Below are 20774 nucleotides of genomic sequence, written 5' to 3' on the forward strand. Positions count from 1 at the left end.
CATCCTTAGGTCAAAAGATATCTCCGTCTACTGTAGGCAGATGGATCAAGAAGTGCATCGCCACGGCTTACGAACAACGAGGCTGTCCTGTCCCTCCTCGTGTTTTGCCTCACTCTACGCGTAGCGCTGCAACGTCGGCCGCTTGGGCTACGCAGGCATCGGTCTCGGATATCTGCCGGGCCGCCACCTGGTCCTCTGCTACTCCATTTATTAGACACTATAAGATCGATACTTACGCCTCAGCTGAGGCTTCATTTGGACGGCGTGTTCTGCAGAGTGTCCTCGCAGGCCAGGTCACTGGGAGTGATTTGTCTCCCGCCCTTGGGATCTGAACTTTGGTATATCCCATATGTGGATTGCATGAGCAGTGAGCTGGAAAAAGAACGTTACCTGAACGTTCCTTTTCAGCTTCACTGCGAATGCAATCCACCCCCACCCTATTGTTGCATTTGTTTCTTGTTTCTTTCTCCTTCTATTGGGTTCAGTTCCTTGTGGCTTCACTGTGTTTACTTACCTGACTCTAATCCTCACCTAGGTGGTCGCGCCTTCATTCAAAGACTGATGCATCATGGGACAGCAGGGCGTGGCCACAGCACGAAGGGAGATATTCAAGAAAAATTACCCAGTCAGAGATAAGCGATGGGGAAAACAACCCCATATGTGGATTGCATTCGCAGTGAAGCTGAAAAGGAACGTTCAGGTAAGACAACGTTCTTTCTATTTTCATGGAAATGGAACTATGTTTTTCTATGTTCTGAGTAAACAGTGACCTGAGAAGCAAAAGGAAATCAACTTTATTTCATCCAATACTTGGTATTTTCTATAATAAAGAAAAATCACAGGTGTTTTTTGACCCCCTAGTAAGCAATCAGTTTTAAGATTGAAAAACATTCTCAATAGTTATTACAGATAATTCAAGTTGACTTCCATTTAAACAGCAGAATGACTGCAATCCCTGTTTTTCCCCTCAGAATTAGAATGGTTGAAGTTCAAGATAAGTATCAGTTAATAATGGTTGGTAGACTCAATTGAAGATTAAGCTTATCACATATCAAAATAATATGACATTAGAGCTTAAGAACCATATAGAACTGCTTCATATCAGATGTGATAGTGCTTCTCAGTGGAGTCCATAAGCAGATTTAGTAAAACTAATAGGGTCCTAAGACTAAATGCAGGCAAGCAATTAGCATGAATACTTTTTATATGTATAAAAGTGCTTTATGGGTTAATTAGTCAACAGTTCTGGAATTCTACTTATTCAGACTTTTTTTAAAATATAGGCTAGTTATCAGAAGCAATATAACAGTGGAATGCTGAACCAAGATGCTGCACAAATATTGATAGGTGCGGCAGAAAGCTATGTCGATATTAAAGGAAAGTAAGTGCTTAACAATTAATAAAAATAATGCACATGCAGCTATTGTAATTCAGTATTTCAAATGAGAAGAGTAGATACTATAATATGTTGATACTATTGTTGTAATTATTTTTATTGACACGTATAAAATGTTACAATTGTATTTATTTTATTTAATAAAATTTATATAGCTGCCCAACTCACTCATTCACTCTGGGTGGCTTACAAAAATAAAAACCCAATATAAAAAACGGTGACATCTCATCCTCCTGGCAGATGTACTTTTTTAAAAAAAATGCAACTTACATGTAACAAAAAATATATTGACACCTGTAAAATACCATAAAAGTGAAATGAAGTAAGAGTTACGACTGTCACTAGTTATGACCATGATGGGCAGAGTGCAACATATCTAAGAGTATCTGGATGAAATCCATTCGTATACTAAACAGACCTGCTTCCAAGCCAAATCTTGAAAGGCCAATGAAGTAAAGAGTTTTCAAATGAACTCAATTCCTGATATTTTTTTATTCACAGCTTGGGAGTTCAGCAAAGTGTTTATGAAAGGATTATAATATTTATCTCTTTGGCAGTAAATAGAAAGCAAGCTGCACAAAACTAGAAAGCTATTTTATTCAAAGATTTGAAATAAATAGAATCAAAAGCCAGAAGATCAAATCCTGGATATGGGAGTGGGGAGGGCAATTTGCAACTAGTTAAGTCTTTTGGAAGGAGATGATACTTACAAGAAAATTGATTTTTGTTAAGCCAAAATTCAAGGAAGATAACTCAGATAAATTATTGGCCTATCAATTGAGAAAAGAACAAATTTAAGACATAAAGTAGCATGTTTCAAATTCAAAAGAAATGGCAAATCAAATTTATTAAAAGTGGAAAATATATACCAACTTTGGAGAAAATTAGAGAGTATTTGAATACAACACATATGAAATGTACAGATCAGCAAAAGGAAATACTACAAATACTACATTAAACAAAATCCTGGAGAAGAAATTAAAACATGGGCTAAAAGTACCGGTACATATCAATGGCAAATAACAAAGATAATAGTTAATAAAACATCTATAAAAATTACAATCAATAAAGATACCAGATAAGGATATCTGCTTTGTTTTTTATTTACTATTCTTGATTGCTTTAGAAGTATTAGCAAATAAGTTTTCAAAAAACAAAACAAAACCAGATATCAGGTATCAAGACTCAAAGAGAGAAATAAAACTTAAAAAGGGCGTTGGTCCTACCTGATACGCCCGTTCTCTCCCGCGGGAGGGAACGGCAGGCAGCGCTGGGTAGGCTCAGTCAGTAGACCAATCAGGACCGGGTCTGCAATGAAGCTTAGCCCCGCCCTTCCTGCTGTTCTCTCCAGTTTATCGGCGAGCTAATCACTGCAGACTGTTGTGTGTCTCCTGCTGATAGAAAGAAAAGGTAAGTACAACCCACCCCGCCCCGACACCCGAAGGTGCAGCCCCAATAGGGAGGGGGCTGCCTGCCGTTCCCTCCCGCGGGAGAGAACGGGCGTATCAGGTAGGACCAACGCCCTTTCTCCTCCCTGGTTGGGAACGGCAGGCAGCGCTGGGACATACCAAAGCTTGATGTCCAACGGGAGGGCAGTGCTCGGGCGAGCCTCAGATCAGGAAACATGGACCCGTTGCAGGACCCGTCTGCCGAACGCCGCATAAGCCGACGCGTAGACGTCCAGACGGTAGTGTCTAATAAAAGGTGTCGGGGTAGACCAAGTCGCCGCCCTGCAGACTTCTTCCAAGGACGCTTGAGTAGCCCAAGCAGTGGAGGTGGCTGCACTCCTGGTGGAATGTGCAGTCACCCTGTTGGGAACCGCAAGCGATTGTGACTCGTAGGAAAAGGCAATTGTGGCCCAGATCCATCGGCCCAAGGTTGGAGCAGAAACCTTGGTTCCCATCGTAATAGGTTGGAACGAGACAAATAAAGCTTCCGTCTTACGAAAAGAGGCAGAACGAGAAAGGTAGATCCGCAAGGCCCTGCGGACGTCGAGCTTGTGCCACATTTTCTCGAGACGGGCGAGGGCAAAAATTGGGCAAGGCGATTTCCTGCGATCGATGGTACACCGAGTTCACTTTGGAAAGGAACGTGGGGTCCAAACGGAGGACTACCTTGTCATGATGGAAAACACATAAGTCTTGCCGGATTGACAAAGCGGCCAGCTCGGAGATGCGACGGGCGGATGTAACCGCCACCAAGAACGACACTTTAAAGGAGAGAAATTTCAAGGAAGTCGTCCGGAGAGATTCGAAGGGTGATTGAGTGAGAGAGGACAAAACCTTTGAGAGATCCCAGGTAGGGAAACGGTGAATGACCGGAGGACTCAGGTTTGAAGCGCCCCACAGAAATTGGCGGATCAAGGGATCCTTGGTAACAGTTGTCAGAGAAGCACATGCAGAGATGGAAGCCAAGGCCGCGACCTGACACTTCAGAGTAGAGGGGGCAAGGCCGGAGTCGAAGCCGTCCTGGAGAAAACCGATGACGTGCTCCACCGGAGGCGAAGTCGGGCAAACCTGGCGGGCCGAGCACCATGATGAAAAGGAGCGCCAGGTAGACTCGTAAATACGGGCGGTGGAAGGGCGCCGCGCGGCCTGGATGGTTCTAATGGCGGCAGGAGGAATATTGGCCCTCGTCAAGAATCCCCACTCAGTCTCCAAACGGTTAGTTGTAGCCATTGGGGCTCGGGATGGACCAGAGCCCCTTGCAGAAGGCAAATTCGATCGTCCGGTATTCGCCAGGGACTGGCCGTGGACAGGGAGACCAGGTCCGAAAACCAGGGCCGGCGGGGCCAGTGTGGAGCTATGAGGACCAGCTCTGACTTCTCCGCTAGGAGCTTCCTGAGGACCTTGGCGATGAGTGGCAGGGGAGGGAAGGCATAAAGAAGCACCCCCCGAGGCCAGGGAGAGCGAAGGGCATCCACCGCTTCTGCCCCTGGGGACGGAAATCTGGAAAGGAAACGAGGAACCTGATGGTTGACGTGGGAAGCGAACAAGTCCACCTCGGGAAGACCAAAGCGGTGAGAAAGCTCCAGGAAGAGATCAGGGTGAAGTTGCCATTCAGAATGGTCCACCAAATTGCGACTAAGAGAATCAGCCTGAATGTTAGACTTGCCAGAAATGTGAGAAGCCTTTAGAGAGGCTAAGTGAGACTCGGCCCAGAGGCTGAGTTGCAGGGATTCGTAGAAAAGGGACCTAGAGTGGGTACCACCCTGTCTATTAACATGGGCCTTGGCGGAGACATTATCGGTTAACACAAGAACGTGCTTACCCTGAAGCAAGGGAAGAAAATGACGTAAGGCGAGGAAAATCGCCCGTAATTCCAAAAGATTAATAGAGAAATCCCTCTCCGCTTCAGTCCAAAGACCCTGAACCATATGGGAATCTAAATGCGCACCCCAGCTGGAAAGGCTCGCATCGGTAGTAAGAACCGACCGATGAGGTTCCCTAAACAAGGTACCATTGGCAAGTGCCGAAGAAGACCACCACCTTAAGGAGTCCAAAACCTTCGAAGGAAGGGAAACTTTGCGCCACGAGGAAACAGACAGAGAACGCTGAAAGGGGAGGAGGAACCATTGGAGGCGCCTACTATGCAAATGGGACCAGGGGACGATGTCGAAGGAGGACATCATTTTGCCCAGAAGGCGAGAAAGGACGAGGACGGACACGGGCCGGCCTTCCAGGCATTGAGAAGCCAGGTCAGATAAGCTGGACTGGTGTGACGGTGAGAGAAACACCATAGATGAAACAGTGTCTATGACAGCCCCTAAATGCTGGAGACGGGTCGAGGGGGTCAGAGAACTTTTGGCCCAATTGATTAGGAAACCATGAGATTCAAACAAATGGATAGAAGTTGAGATATCCTGCCGAGCCCCGGGAAGGGAGGAGGAGAGGATAAGAATATCATCCAGGTAGAATAAAATACGAATGGGGAGGGACCTAATATGGGCGACGAGGGCCGCCATCAACTTAGTAAAGACCCTGGGAGCCGAAGAGAGGCCAAAGGGAAGAGCCCTATATTGATAATGAGAGCCCTTAAAATAAAAACGGAGAAATTTGCGGTGGGGCGGAAAAATGGGGATGTGCAAATAGGCCTCGGTCAAGTCAACCGGGGCAAGGAAATCACCCTCACGAATGCACTCCAAAATAGTTTGCAGGGAGTGCATCTTGAACCTGCGGTAGGTTATGAAGCGGTTCAATGACTTCAGGTCCAAAATGGCACTCCAGCCCCCAGAGGACTTGGGGACGAGAAACAGACGGGAGTAGAAACCGGACCTGCGCTCCGAAGGAGGAACAGGCTCGATGGCCCTGATCTGGAGAAGATGGGCAACAGCAGAAGCCATACGGGCACGGGAAGAAGGGTCCTGAGAAACCGAACAAGGGACAAAAACCCTAGGAGGGGAACAACTAAACTCCAAACGAAGACCATCCCTAATGGTAGAACGACCCCAAACATCAGAGGTAGTGGCGTCCCAGGCATTGGAGAAAAGGGAAAGACGGCCACCCACCAGGGAGTCTGGAGGCCGATCAACGAGGCTTGCGGAAGGGGTGACCTTTGCCGCCACGGAATGGCCTTCTAGGGGGAAATCTAGAACTGGATCTGACCTGAAAGTCTTGATTTTGCAAACCCCTGGAGGAGAAGTTGCGAGAGGAGCGGTTGAAGGAGGAGCCACTGTCAGAGGGACGAAAGGACTGGTTCCGGTAGGCTGGTTGGCGAAAGTCCGACCTGCGAGACAAGACTGGAAAAACCTTCTTGTGATCTCTGGTCTCAACCAATATAGGATCGAGAGAAGAACCAAAAAGATTATTAGTCTCATAAGGGGCAGCTGCTAGTCGCCATTTATTCCTGGCATCGGCTTGCCAGTGGCGGAGCCAGAGGAGCCTCCTGGAGGAGACGGAAGATCCAATAGCCTTGGCTGCAAAACAGGCCGTGTTCAGGGTAGCATCGGCCGAGAATTCGACCGCAGCAAGAATTTTATTAATGTCCTGGTGAGAACGTGTGTCAGAAGCTGGAATGCGATCCTGCAGCTGCTTCAGCCAGAGAATGGAGGCCCTGTTGAAGAAAGATGCCGCCGAGGCGGTCCTTACCGCCCATGCAGAAGCTTGATGTCCTTTAATTAGGGTTCGCTCGGCTTGTTTGTCCTCAGGGCGCAGGGATTCTTCAGGAGGACCAGCAAGGTGGGTGGAAGAGGCTAAGGCTACAATTGGTGCATCCACTACTGGCACCTGTAACAAGTCAGAGAATTCATTAGTAATAGCATAAAGCTTCTTATCCTGAGAATTGGGCAAGGGGCCAGTGCCCAGGGAAGCCCATTGCCTCTTCACCACATCGGAGAAAAGTTTTGGTGCTGGTAAAGTGTCCCCTCTGGCAGGCTGTTCTGCAAAAAGAGAAGCAGATGGATCATCAGAGGCTGAAGCAGTAGCCTGGGAAGCAGAAGCTGGTAACATTTTGGTAACAGAGAGCCTTGAAGAGTAAGGAGCGAAAAAGGTGGGGTTTGAAAAGGCCAATGAAAGCTGGCTGGTCAGGCTCAAGGCCCTCATCATCAGACCACTCCTGGTCTAGGGCCAGATCTTCAGCAGAAAGAGAGACCTGGCTAGCAGAGGTTGGGGAGGAAGGTCTGTCCAGATGGTGCGAATCCTCCCTCCTGTGCGACAAGTGGCTGACATGACTGGCACAATCCGACATCACCGACTCTGCACGCTGGTTGAGGCCTTCCGATATCCCCTGGCGAATCGCTGTTGCAATGAGGGAAGCCAGGGCAGGTGAAATTGTGGCAGGCAGAGAATCAGAACTGGCAGAGGGGGGAGGGGGGGAGGAGGAGGAGGGGGGGAGGAGGAGGAGAAGGAGGGGGTTGACAGTCAGAGAGAACTGGATCCCCTCGTACTTGTGAGTCAAGGCTGTGACGGTGGCCATCTTGGGGCAGCGTGGCAAACAAAATGGCTGCTGTGCTGGAAGAGGGAGAAGGCCTCGAGTCAAGTCGATCCGGAGAAAGTGATTCCCTGCAGGAGGCCTGGGGCTGGGCATGACGGTGAGAGGCCTCAGAAAAGGGCTCCTGAAGGAAAGCCTGAGGAGGGGGGACCATGGCATCCTTGGAAGCCTGAAGCTGAGCCTTTTGGACGGCCCTTTCTAAGGCCCTATGCCTGCGTTGTTCATCTTTTGAGGCCTGAGCTGCTTTAGGCTGAGGGACAGAGGCCACCTTGTTCTTTTTGTGGCTGCGCTGCTGCCCTGAAGTCCCCTCCCCGGGATTGCTATTGTGGCGTTTCCTGGAATTTTGGGAAGGAGCCCCACGCCCAGCTTTAGAGGAACAAGAATCCGCCATCTTGGCAATCAGGCTTTTGGTCAGGGGTAGAATGGAGGGAGGCCCCATAGTACTCACTGCGCTCCTCGTGCCAGTAGAAGAATTCGAACCAGCAAAATGCACAGATCAAGGCCAGCAAAGGATCTGCGAAGAGCTGCTAAGCAAAGGCTTTTAGAATGCAGCCAAGCCTCGCCCGAAGCAGCAACGGGGCGAGTGCGGGGCAGGACAGGGCTACGGAGCGAACTCGTGGGCCCAGCCTGAGGGACTGCTCGCAGGCAGTCAGAAGCCTCGTTCGGCCGTCTGGGAGGCTGGAAGAATCCTTCAAGCCAAGAGGCTCAGCCTGATTGCCCTGGTAGTTCTTAAAAGAACTGTTGGTGTAAAAGGATTTTTTTTTTTTTGCAAGGAAAGGCAGGAGACACACAACAGTCTGCAGTGATTACCTCGCCGATAAACTGGAGAGAGCAGCAGGAAGGGCGGGGCTAAGCTTCATTGCAGACCCGGTCCTGATTGGTCTACTGACTGAGCCTACCCAGCGCTGCCTGCCGTTCCCAACCAGGGAGGAGAATAGTATGTGGATAGTGTACTAACTATTATGCAACTGCAAAATGCAATAAAGGAGTTGATGAAAATAGTTTTGATGAATTTCTCAGGATATAAAATTAACATACAAAAAGCAAATAATAGGGTTAATTCAAGAAGAAGAAAGCTTTGTGCAGGAAGATTTGGGTTTCCAGCCAACAAATATTTGGGATTCTATTTGACATGCAGCAGCAAATTCAATTTGCAATTTCAAAAGTATTAAATCAGATTATGGAGAGAAGTTTACAAAAAACATTTTGAAAGTGGAAATATTTAAAACTTACATTTTTTAAAACCAGGCTCGCTTGGATGATGGATGAATATATTATCTACATTGCCAACAATATCAGATTGGGAAACCACACTCATGGAGTATGCAACACTAGTAAAATTAACAGTATACCGGTATATTAAGTGAGAATGGTTTCTGATATACAGTTATTCACATAATAAGGCAAACTCAGAAACCTAACAATATAGTTTTCAAGGGGGAAATAATTGATTCAAAGACAATAACTAGAAACAGTGTTGAGAAATACAATATATTTATATTACATCAGTCACATACAATAGGAAGGAATTTAAACTTATGTGATTTTCCCCAATAAATATTTTTTACTGATTATTCTTTACCTTTTTCCTTATTTTTTATATTTTCCCTTTTTCCTTTTTTTCCTTTGCATTGTTATGTGCATCTACAATGGTGTTAAAATTTTGTGAACTCTTTGCATATTCAGTACTTCTGCATAAAAATTACCTGAAATGTAATCTATTCTCCACAGATCCTATAACTAGATTTAAGAAAAAAACAACTATACAAGTCAAAAATATTGTACTTGTTCATTTATTTATTGAGAAAAATAATCTAAAGCAACATATAGGTAGTTCTCAGTTTAGTATCACAATTGGAAGCAGAACTTTTGTTGCTAAGTGATGCAGTCATTCAATTTTACAACCATTTTTGCCACAATTGTTCAGTTAGTCACTATAGTTGTTAAACAAATCTGGATTCACCCACTGACTTTTCTTGGAAGCCCTCTGGGAAGATCCTGCAAAGATCATAAATGCATACTGGTTGCCAAATACCTGAATTTTGATCATGTGACTGGGGATGTTACAACAGTTGTAAGTGTGTAGCCCACACATAAGTCACTTTTTTCAACAATGTTGTTAACTTTGAATAGTTGTTAAATGAGTGGTCATAATTAGAGGATTATCTGTATTTGTGGCAAAAGTATTGAGAATTATTTTGTATTCACTTTTTACCTTCTGTTTTAAAGTATATGCTTTTAATTATTCCAGGTTTATGAATATTCATGAAGTAAAAACTTATTGGGAAAGCAAAGGTGTATTGGTCACAGTTAAGAACTGGCTAACTGAATGGGTTCACTCTGTGAAAGAGGAAAGTTTTAAGCCATCAAGGTTGGTATACATTAATAGATATTAAAATATGTATAATGGGAAATATTAACATTTTATATAATGAAGGTGATATATGCACTGTTATATTCTAGCCTTAATAATTAGAATACTGAATAACTAGTAATTAAGAATTACTCAGTCCAAGTACCCAGATTTATTGGAAATTAGCTTTCATTCCAATTAAGCAAGTTCTAGTCCTGAAATAGCAATCAATGTTGTTGAATGCAGAAAAAAGGAACTGCAACAAATTATGTTCCAAATTGGAAACTTGATATCAAAAAGGCTAGTAGAGACTAGTAATCAGTTTCTAAGGCAGATTTATGAGAAAGAATGTGGAAAATTCTCAATGTTAAGTTGCTCAGAAAATTGTGACAATCATGTTCTGTTGACAGTTCTAAGTTTGTTTATGAATTATCATTTGGATGGATCCATTGAAACATTTAGTTTACTTGCAAACTGGGAGAAAAGATTATTTAGTCTCAAGGGAATTTGGCTGCTAAATATCTTTTTTTTAATATAAAGACAAATGCAGAGATATATTAAGAGAAAGAAAGAAAAAGCTCAGAGAAAAGTACAGTTAATGAAAAAAATAATAATCAAAGACACAACTTCCAACCTTTACAGCAGTTATGAAGTCATTATCCTTCCTCTTTAATATTATAAAAATCCCTTCAGCCCCTTATTCAATGCTTTTGCAACAATCAAATTCAGAAATCACCATTTTTACTTTTTTTTATGTTATCAGCAAAAAGTTTTCATAAAAGTTTTCCAGTCTTTTATAAAAAATATGTCGTAAATTGAGGACTACCTATAATCTGAAAAAGGTTATCTTAATAACTCCACTTTGTTTGTTGAAATACTATATTTGATTTCTGTTCAGATTATATAAATCTTTCATTTTAGAAATATCTATTTCTGAGAAAGATCTGTGTCTTTCAGAAAAGAACATATATTCCTTAGAATCGCCACTTTATACCTCCATATATTTATAATCCCCCAACATCCTTCAAAAATATTTTGGACAATTTACCTCGTGTTGATTTAATTCCTTTGACAGAAGTTCTGTCTTTTTGTGGGCAAAGCACTCCATTCCATTCTTTTTTTGTTATGGTAATTTGAGTTCACATATCTATTTGGCATCTTTAACTGTGCATAAAATCACAGAATTGGATTCTTGTTGAATTACTCTTTGAGAGCAAGGTTCCTGGACAGTGCTGATCGCTGTCCATATATGATATTAAGAAATGAAAAGTAATAGATGTTTAAATGACTGTTATTAATTGCATGTTGACCTTTTTTTCCTTTACAGAAACAGGTTTATGAGACTATGCTACCAATTAATGATAATGGAGGAATTTGAATATATATGTTGCACGGTAACCCTTTTGAACTGTTTTCCAATTGTTCTTTACTTTATACTTCCTACCAATACACCATATTTTCCACAACTAAAATTGTGCAACTATTATTTTCTGACTTTGTACATACTGGAAGCTATATTGAAGGTACAAACTACATAAATTAATGAGATATTTCTTATTAATAATGTAAATAAACATGCCTACTATATGCTCAATAACCAGAATATGCATTTTTGGATTATTTGTGATAGAAAAGCAAGTTAGAAATGTTGTAAATATATGTTATTCAAAAATATGAATTGAAGCCTTAGAGTTTTTTATAAATATAAAATATAGTGCTATCACTTCTTCAGTGTTTTTGTAGTAATTGCTTTGCTAAACTTAATATTTTGCCTTTTGCTGAACTTTAATTCAAGCATCGTGTGTGATCTTACCAAGGTGATAATATAGCCATATTTTTCTATATGTTTCAAGAACAAGGAAAATAAAATGGTAAGATGGAAATATGAAAGAACCATTAACCAGTTAAGAGAGATTGAAAGGCCAGATCATGAAATCAGCTATAATGGAAAGCTAAACTATTTCTATTGAGATTTATAATAATATAATCTTCTATTTTATGGCTTGAGGTTCACATGTCGCCAGTACATCTCCAATACTCACATAGTTCAATAATTTATTATTGTGACCACAGGCCATAACAACATGATATATCAGAAAATAAGAATAAAATCGATTAACAATAAAATTGTAAACAACAGTAAAGAAAGCATACAAGAGAATTAAGAATCAATCAATACTACAATTGGGGGTTTAAAGTTTCATTTCTAAATTTAAAAGAAGGCATGGCAAAGGTAGTTGATCTAATTGTTAATAATTGGAATTGTGCCTGTGAGAAGGTAATTTGGTTGTTTAGTATCCTGCACCATAAACTTGTTTGTCATCAGCATTTTCCTTTTGATTTTATCTTAGATAGGGCAGTAGAGGACGTAATTATTAATCTCATCTACTTGGTTGGCACTACAGGAGCACAGATTCTCTCAATTGGACATGTAAAAAACTTCCCTTAAAGATAAGTGGAAGCCATGGTCTAAGTAAACAGTTGTAAAGGGAGTCTTTGGCTTATGTCCATTTGCCCGGTAATTGTTCAAATTACTGAAAAAATGGCTATATGCTTGGTTGGTAAAATTCTGGCCCCATGTGGTCACGTGAACATTATCAAGGTGTCCACCTCATGATTTGAGTTGTCATGATCGAGATGTGATGATGTTCATTTGTGACCTTTTCTGTCGGCTTCCCACAAGCAAACTCAATGAAGAAGCTAGTAGGGAAGATTGCAAGTTGCTCTGCTCCCTCACCCTCCATGCAGGCTGTCACTGACCCTCCCAGGCTTTCCCTAGCCACCTGTAGTTCAAGTGTGGCATGGGCCAACCCCGCTCAGTTTCTCCTCCAGCCTCCCTTGGCTGCATGTGACCTGAACTCTTAGACCTTCCCTGCCTCCCAGTCATGGTATCTGCATACTCTTTCCCTGGGATTTCTGCCTTTTCCCACAATGATCTTGGGATTACAACAGCTATCTCATTCATAGTGAACCATTGGTTTGCTTAACTACCATCATGTTAGCTTAATGACCATGGTGATTCACTTAACGACTGCTGAAAAAAAGTTGTAAAATCAGGTCGGTGATATGAGTGACCCAATTTACAATTTCCTGAGTTATGGCTCTGATGGGCAGGCTCCATCACAATTCAAACTCAAAGACTTTCTGTACAATTAACAGAGTTTAATGATGAGATTTTTGAAAGTTTTCTAATTTTTTGCTCCTCAACAGTGCAAGGTGAATTCTAACAGATTGAGGATAGGCCTACTTTCATTCTAAGATAGGTAGCAAGAGTACCATAAGGAAGGCTCAGAAACTTTCTTAGAACTAAGCTGGCACAAAGCTGCATTAGGGGAACAGAAGAGGACATTGGTCAACTCATGTCTAATTTCTAATCATTTATTCTAATCACAAATTAGGGTGTTTGGTTTTTAAGTTGAAAAGCTAGAAAAAGATCTTTATCTCCTAGAACAGGGGTCTGCAACAGGGATGAAATGTAAAATTTGTTACTACTGGTTTTGTGGGCGTGGCTTGGTGGGGGGGGTAATGTGACTGGGTGGGCGTGGCCAACTTTTTTTTTTTAACTTTTCAAAGCATTTTTTCTGCAAATGCAAAAAAAATGCTTTGAAAAGGCTCTGACAATCCCAGCTGTGTTGCCAGATCATCAGATCCTTTTCAAAGCATTTTTAACCACCTCTTCCCCGGAAGAGGTTGCAGAAAAAAATGCTTTGAAAAGCCTCTGAGATCCCAGCTGAGCCGCACGATCATCAGAGACTTTTTTTTACTTTTAAAAGCATTTTTTTCGGCGGAGGAAGTTGTAGAAAAAATGCTTTTAAAAGTAAAAAAAAAAAAAGCCTCTTATGATCGTGCGGCTCAGCTGGGCATGGTGAGGGTGGGGAGCGCGCAGGGATTTTTGCTACCGGTTCTCCGAACTGGGAGCATTTCATCCCTGGTCTACAACCTTAAACAGTCAAAGAGCCATTTGGATCCATTTCCCACAGAAAACACTGGGAGCCACAAAACCTGGGTGGGCGTGGCCAACTCAACGGCACTCCCACCCAGTCACATAACCACCATCCCCAGCCACACCTACCCAGGTTTTGTGGCTCCGGGTGTTTTCTGTGGGAACTGGGTCCCTCCCTCCCTCCCTCCCTCTCTCTTGTTTTTCTCTTTTCCCTCTTCCTCTCGCTCCCTCTTCTTTCTTTTTTGTCTTTCTCTCCCCTTCTCTCTCTCATTTCCCTCTTTTCCCTCTCATTCTCTCCCTCCAGCTCTCTCATTTCTGTTTCTCTCTCCCTCTTTCTCTCCTCTCTCTCTCATTTGTTTCTCTTTTTCCTCTTTCTCATTCTCTCCCACCATCATTTTCTCATTTCTCTCTTTTTCCCTTTTTCTTCTATCTCTTTCCCTCCCTCTCTCTCTTCCCCCCCTCTCTTTCCCTCCCTCTCTCATTCCTCCTCTCTCTCTCTCGTGTGTGTGCGTGTGTGTGTGTTCCCTCTTGAACCATTTCCAAAAACAGGCAAGGGTTGGGTGTTTTTTTATTTTTGCTGATGTTCTTTCTTCTTCTTTGGGTATTTTTTACCATATGATTTAAATCAAGAGTCATTTCAGATTCCCAGATAAATGAAGCTCTTTTGTCCCCTGCTGTGGCTTCCTGTCAGCTGGCTGGCCCCGCCCCTCACCTTCCCCATCACTTCCCACGTGGCCTGAGAAGGTAAGAGTGACGGCGGGGATGGAGACTCGCTCCATATTCCAGAGCAGGAGGAAAGCACCCCTGTACTTGCCTCTCATTTCGTGGGCACTTCTTGGTGCTACGCGCACCTCGGTCGCTCAGGGAGACACTCGACTTTCTCTCTGCCCCAAGACACTGGCCCAGCCTGGCTACGGCCGAGGCTCTATGTGGTAATGGGCACCAAGAGGAGGAGAGCACGCCATCTCCCCCATTGTGAAGCATGCTAAATTTAAGTGTGCTGCGCAAGGCGGTGCAAGAACAGTGAGCAGGTCATGGAGGTGATGAGAGAAGCAGCATCAGCTGCAGCTGGGCTGGGCTAGTGTTCTAGACTTGCAACTTGCTCTCGCCACCTCTATGGCCTGCTTGCAGCTCCTTGCGCAACACACTTAAATTTAGCATGTTTCACAATGGGGGAGATGGCGTCCCATCCTCCTCCGGGAGCCCATTACAACACGGAGCATTAGCTGGGCCAGTGTCTCATGGCAGAGAGAAACTCATGAATCTCCCCGAGCGACCGAGGTGTGTGCAGCACCAAGGAGCGCTGGAGGAAGCGCCTGCGAGATGAGAGGCAAGTACAGGGGTGCTTCCCTCCTGCTCTGGAATATGGAGCGAGTCTCCATCCCCGCCGTCACCCTTACCTTCTCAGGCTATGCAAGAAGTGACTGGGAGGGGAGGGTGAGGAGTGCAGCCAGCCGGCCGGCAGGGAGCCACAGCAGGGGGACAAAAGAGCTGCATGTGGCTCTGGAGCCGCACGTTGCTGACACCTGTCCTAAAAAAATAGCCTCCTAAAATAGAGGTTCAGTTTCTGTCAACCAGAGTTCCATGGAAAAGGCCATTAGGATACTATTCCCTTTGCTTCCTAGGCCAAACTTCCTAGAAAAGAGGCAGATTACTGTATTTATTTAGTTTGGTCAGAGAAGGTGCAGTTACAGAGAACAATTTTTAACCTTGTCATGTAGAATATTCAGAGCCTGCTGATAATCTACCAGGAATGCAGATTGAAGGATAATACATTCTGGCTACAATGGGGATGTTTTGGCACATTTTAAAGAGCGCTAGTATGCCACGTCCTCAAGATCCAAATACTGTTTGGGCAAATTTTTGTCTAGTCTCTCATTTTCCCTTTTTAGGGAAGGTGGTTGAGAAGGTGATAGTGATGCAATTTCAGAAGATCCTGGATGGAATGGATTATCTGCTCTTTTCAGGAGGCCTAGATATGGGACAGAAATAGCATTGGTTGCAATTTATGGATGATCTTTGACAGAAGGATTAAGATGGTGCACCCATACTTGTTCTTCTTGATCTTTCAGTGGCTTTCAATACCCTCAACCATGGTATCCTTAGGGAATTGAGGGTGAGTGGCATAATTTTGTGCTGGTTCACCTCCTTCCTCCAAGGCCGATCCTAATCAGTGTTGATAGGAACAGAAATTTGCAAATGGTATTTATTTTCTGAATCAATTTTACTGTAATTTTAGACATTGTTTTGAGACATAAGGGGTCATGATGGCTCAGCTGTTAAGAAGCTGAACTTGTCAGCTGGAAAGCTGACAGCCTAGGTTCAAGACACAAGCGCCATGCAATTGGGCGAGCTATTCTTGCCCCAGCTCATGGCCATCTAGCAATTCTAAAGCATGTAAATGCAAGTAGATAAATAAATACCATTTCAGTGGGAAGATAACAGTGTCCTGTGTTTCACCGCATGCTCTGTTCTGCGGTGTGATGTCATGCTGGCCACATAACCGCAGAAACTTCTTTGGACAATGCTGGCTCCCTCAGTTAAGAAACGGAGATAAGCACTGCCCCCTAGAGTCAAATATGGATAGGGGAAACCTTTATTTTTATCTTTTTTGAGACATACATTTCATCGGGACATGACTTTTACCAAAAGAGAAAGGGGAATATAATTTTTTATTTTCTTACATTTTTCAGTAAGTGTTGATCACAATGCCCTTCTGAATGTCTGAGATCTGAATTGGAAACACTATTTTACATCAGGTCTGCTGTAACAAAATCATAAAATCATAGGGTTGAGAGGAACTTGAGGGCTCTTCTATGCCAATCCTCTGCATGGTGCAGGATACCTCATCTACCCCAAAGAAATGGCCGTACAATCTTTCCTTTAAAACTTCTAGCGATGGAGCACCTGAGGAGTAGGATGCTCCACTGCTTAATAGCTCTCACAGGATATTTATTCTTATTTCAGATTTGGATTTTTCACAATAAAATTTTCACCCAAATGATCTTGTCTTATATTCAAGTGCTGTGGAGAATGAATCCCTGAGATATCCATTCATGTATTGGAGGGCTGCTGTTAATGTTTCCTCTTAGCCTTTTCTTTAGACTAAACATGGCAATTTCCTTTCATTGCTCTTTGTAGGATTTAGCCTCCAAGGCCCTTCCCATCTTTGTGCCACTCTTATCTGTATTCTTTCCAGTTCCTCAGTGACCTTTCTGAATTGTGACCAGAACTGACCACAGTATTCTAGATGTAATCTGTCCAATGCAGCACAGACTGGTAGTGTCACTTTCTATGATTTTGATACTACATCTCTATTGATGCAGCCAAAAATGCATTGTCTCTTTAGGCAGCTGCAGCACATTGCTGGCTCATTTTTAATCTGTGATGTACTAAGATATCCAGATTGTTTCACAAGTAATACTGCTAAGATAGTTACTGCCTATCTTGTAGTTGTGTGTCTGTTTTTTCCTATCTAAGTGCAAAAGGGCACTATACAGGGCCTGGTGGCTCAGCATTGTGATTAACACCAGCTGTCTGCAATTACTGTAAGTTCGAATCTCACCAGGCTCAAGGTTGACTCAGCCTTCCATCCTTTCTAAGGTAGGTAAATTGAGGACCCAGTTTGTGGGGGCAATAAGCTGACTTTGTATAAATATACAAAAGTATGAAGGCTATTGCTTAACACATTGTAAGCCGCCCTGAGTCTCCAGAGAAGGGCGGCATATAAATCAAATTTAAAAAAATATATATCTCATTTTTCACCTCTGAACATTTTGTCGGATAGGGTTCAATCTTCAAGTATATCAGATTCTTTTTGAATTTTGAGCCTGTCTTCTGGAGTGTTAACAGTCTCCTTTAAGTTGTATCATCTGCATATTTTATGAGAGTGTCTTCTGTATGTTATGTAAGTGATTTATAAAAATGCTGAAGAGTATTGTGCCTGGGACAAACCCTTGAGTTATCTCACGGAACATCACATTCTGTGTGGACATGGACCCAGTAAGGACATGTGTTTCTAGAACAAGATTTCTCCAAGATAGTCCTACCCTGTTCTCATGCTTTAAATCATTTGTAAACTCCCCAAAATTGCTGGAAGTCAGGCAGCACATAAATTTAATAAAGTGTGGGTTATATAATGATGCAGGAGCCCACTCTTCAAAATGGAAAACTGTAAATGCTCTGACATTTAGAATCCTACTGTTATAGCATTTACTGGTATGTGATAATTTTTATTCTACAGTAACTTCAAGGACAAATATATAACTTAAAATGAGTCTCATGATATTTACATTTAATGTCCATCTATTTAGTATCATTGTATTGTTTTTAACAGATGTCTGCAGTGGGGAGGAACTATTTCCATCATCATTGGAACCAGTTTGATGTAGTAATCATAATCATTGGAATTATAGATGTTGTAATTATCAATATCATTAAAGCAATTAGCCCAACATATGCTATTATTTATACTATCAGGATATTACGGTTTCTTCGTGTTGTAAGAGTTCTGCGTCTCTTAAAGGTAAACATAATGATGTTATTGTTGAAAAATTGAGGTTTTCGTTTGTTTCAGATTTTTTTAAAAAAATAAATATTACAAATATTAAAATATTAAATCCATTTAGTCTATTGTTTATTTATGCTTATTGACTGTAAGCATTTGATTGTTTGACTGTTCAATTAAATTCTTTTAAAGTGTTCTCTGCTAATTTCGGAGCACAGACCAAATACTTATGGAGTCCATAGGTTGGAAAGGCTCGGTGGTACTACCAGATTTTATTTACAGAACATGAAGACGCACTGAATATGCTTCTCAACAGTCTCTGTCTTTCCTTTATTATAAGCTTCATGAAAACAATGCCCACAAAAAGATAGTATCATCTGTTCATATGTCTTGAGTATTTGTGAGAGTTTGAATCTGAAATGATATAAAGACATTTGTTTTCTGCTTTGGTTTATCAGTTGGGTGTTAGGTTTTGGGAGGCATATTATACAGTATTAGAATATTGTCATCTCTCATTTTGTGATAGCCGGCTAGTTTGGTTAGTGACATTTTATACTTTCCTACTAATGTTTGCTTTCTAATGTTTAATACATTAGAAAGCAAAGAAGCAAAAATGGATATTTCATGAGATGTGTCTGCATCTCTTAGTAAGGGAAAAAAATAGATTTAAATCAAGTGCAATCATATTTTGAAAGCCACATTCATATATTACATTTTTACTTTAGGAATCTCCTTAAGAGAATATTTCCCACATCTGGATTTTTTTGTTTGTTTGCTTTCTCTTGCACTTATGTGCTGAATGTTTTTCTTCTTACGGGCAGACAATATTAGAATTCAGTATTGCCTGTACTGTGTTTCCCCGTAAATAAGACCCTGTCTTATATTTTTTTGAACCCTGAAATAAGCACTTGGTCTTATTGCCATGCGCTCAAAAGCCCAATTGGGCTTATTATCAGGGGATGTCTTATTTTGGGGGAAACAGCACTATTTTTCTCCTCCTATAAATTTACTGACTAATAGGAACAATAAATGTAGAGGTAATTACAGAGATTCTGCATATTTTTCTCATTCCCTTGTCTAAAAACTTTAGTTTGCATTTCTCTACATACAAAGACCTGTTGGTTAGATTAGTATTTTTAGAGTTTTCTTTATTCCTTTCTATCTTACTTCAATTCTATTTGTCATCTGAAACTGATCTATGTGTTTCAATATTTACCTGACTGCCTATTTGTCCATAGTGGAAAAAAGCATACTGTATGCTTTTGCTATGAGTAGACTTAATTAACTTTGACTTTCCTATGTCCATGTTATTTCCTGAAGAAGTGTATTTCATATTTTTTTTATCCAAGTACCAGTCTCAAGAATTGCTATCTTACAAATGTTTAATCCTTATTTTAGAATATCTCCATGCATTTGTTCTGCTGCATAAAGCTGTCTGCTCTCCAATACTTATTTATTTATTTTATTGTACTTAATGATAGTTCCAAATAGTGAAAGAGAATAGTTGAAGAGAATTATCTAGAAAGAGAAAAATCATGGGCTGGGTTTTTTTTTTTTCTAAATTGAAAAAGGACAAGATTTTTCCATAAGCTTTTTTTTAATTAAATACATTGGATTATAAGGAATTCCATGGAATTACATTTCTCATGGCATAATTTTTATCAGGTTGAGTAACCCAAAGCAGAATGGATCCAGTTTCTGTTACATTAAATCATTTCTTTGTATTTAAATCTTTTTTTTAGGGGCACCTACTCATTTTTGGCAAACCCATTCTATACTGCAAATTTATCAGAGGCTCTCTTTTGAATATTCCCAATTTCACCCTCAGTTCTCATCTAAATAATTTCTAAACTGCTCTTTCCATCTTCATGTAAGTGTGCACACATATTTTCCTTCATAGTCATTCATCAGAACTCTACAAACCAATTTGCTCCATAACTTTATTTACCAATGCACTTCCTTACAATCACTCTGTAGCCCTTTCAAAACATTCTCAATCTCCCAGACTTAAAAACAAGCAGGTATTAAAAGAAAATGCAAAATCAAAGTCATATGAGTCATATGAGACTCAACAGCATTCCTTATAAAAAATTATATTGAGTGGGTGCAAGCCAAATGCAGCTTCATTTATTTCATCAACTTCACTTATGGTTATTCAAGGCATAAGTCAAAGTGATAATTATGACTTAAAATGCCCAATGTACTGTATTTTTTGGAGTATAAATCACACTTCCCCCCCAAAAAAAGTGGGTGAAAATGTCTGTGCATCTTATACAGCTAATGTTGCCGAAGACCTGCCCACCTGCCAGCCCCCACCCTTCGGCTGCTTTTGGCCTCTGCGCTCTCCATTTTAGACCCGTTCCAGGCTGCGGGGATCGCCACAGCACATCGCCGCCTCCGCGCGTCATGTTTTTGGCCTCTGCACACCCCATTTTTGGCCTCTGAACATTGTGTTTTTGGCCTGTTTCAGGTGGCGAGAGTGGCGGCATCTCCGCTGCCTGGAACAGGCTGAAAATGCAATGTGCAGAGGCCAAAAATGGGGTGTGCGGAGGCCAAAAATGCAATGCATGGAGGGAGAAAACGCAACATGTGGAGGGCAAAAATGTGATGCGCAGAGGCCAAAAATGCGATGCGTGGAGGCGGCAAT

At 42.0% G+C, this 20774-nt stretch overlaps 1 protein-coding gene across 1 annotated transcript in view; it reads left to right on the forward strand.

Moving 5' to 3' along the window:
* LOC139310756 (solute carrier family 9 member C1-like) overlaps positions 1-20774 on the forward strand; it is a 108165-nt gene that overhangs the window by 52094 nt on the left and 35297 nt on the right. Inside the window, exons 13-16 of the mRNA XM_070934980.1 lie at positions 1284-1381; positions 9576-9695; positions 11005-11200; positions 17957-18145. Coding sequence (XP_070791081.1) covers positions 1284-1381; positions 9576-9695; positions 11005-11200; positions 17957-18145 — 603 coding nt within the window. The remainder of the gene's footprint in view (positions 1-1283; positions 1382-9575; positions 9696-11004; positions 11201-17956; positions 18146-20774) is intronic.

Source organism: Pituophis catenifer, unplaced genomic scaffold, assembly GCF_029215685.1.
Source record: "Pituophis catenifer annectens isolate HBS135680 unplaced genomic scaffold, rPitCat1.0.hap2 SCAF_1, whole genome shotgun sequence".
Taxonomy (NCBI): domain Eukaryota; kingdom Metazoa; phylum Chordata; class Lepidosauria; order Squamata; family Colubridae; genus Pituophis; species Pituophis catenifer.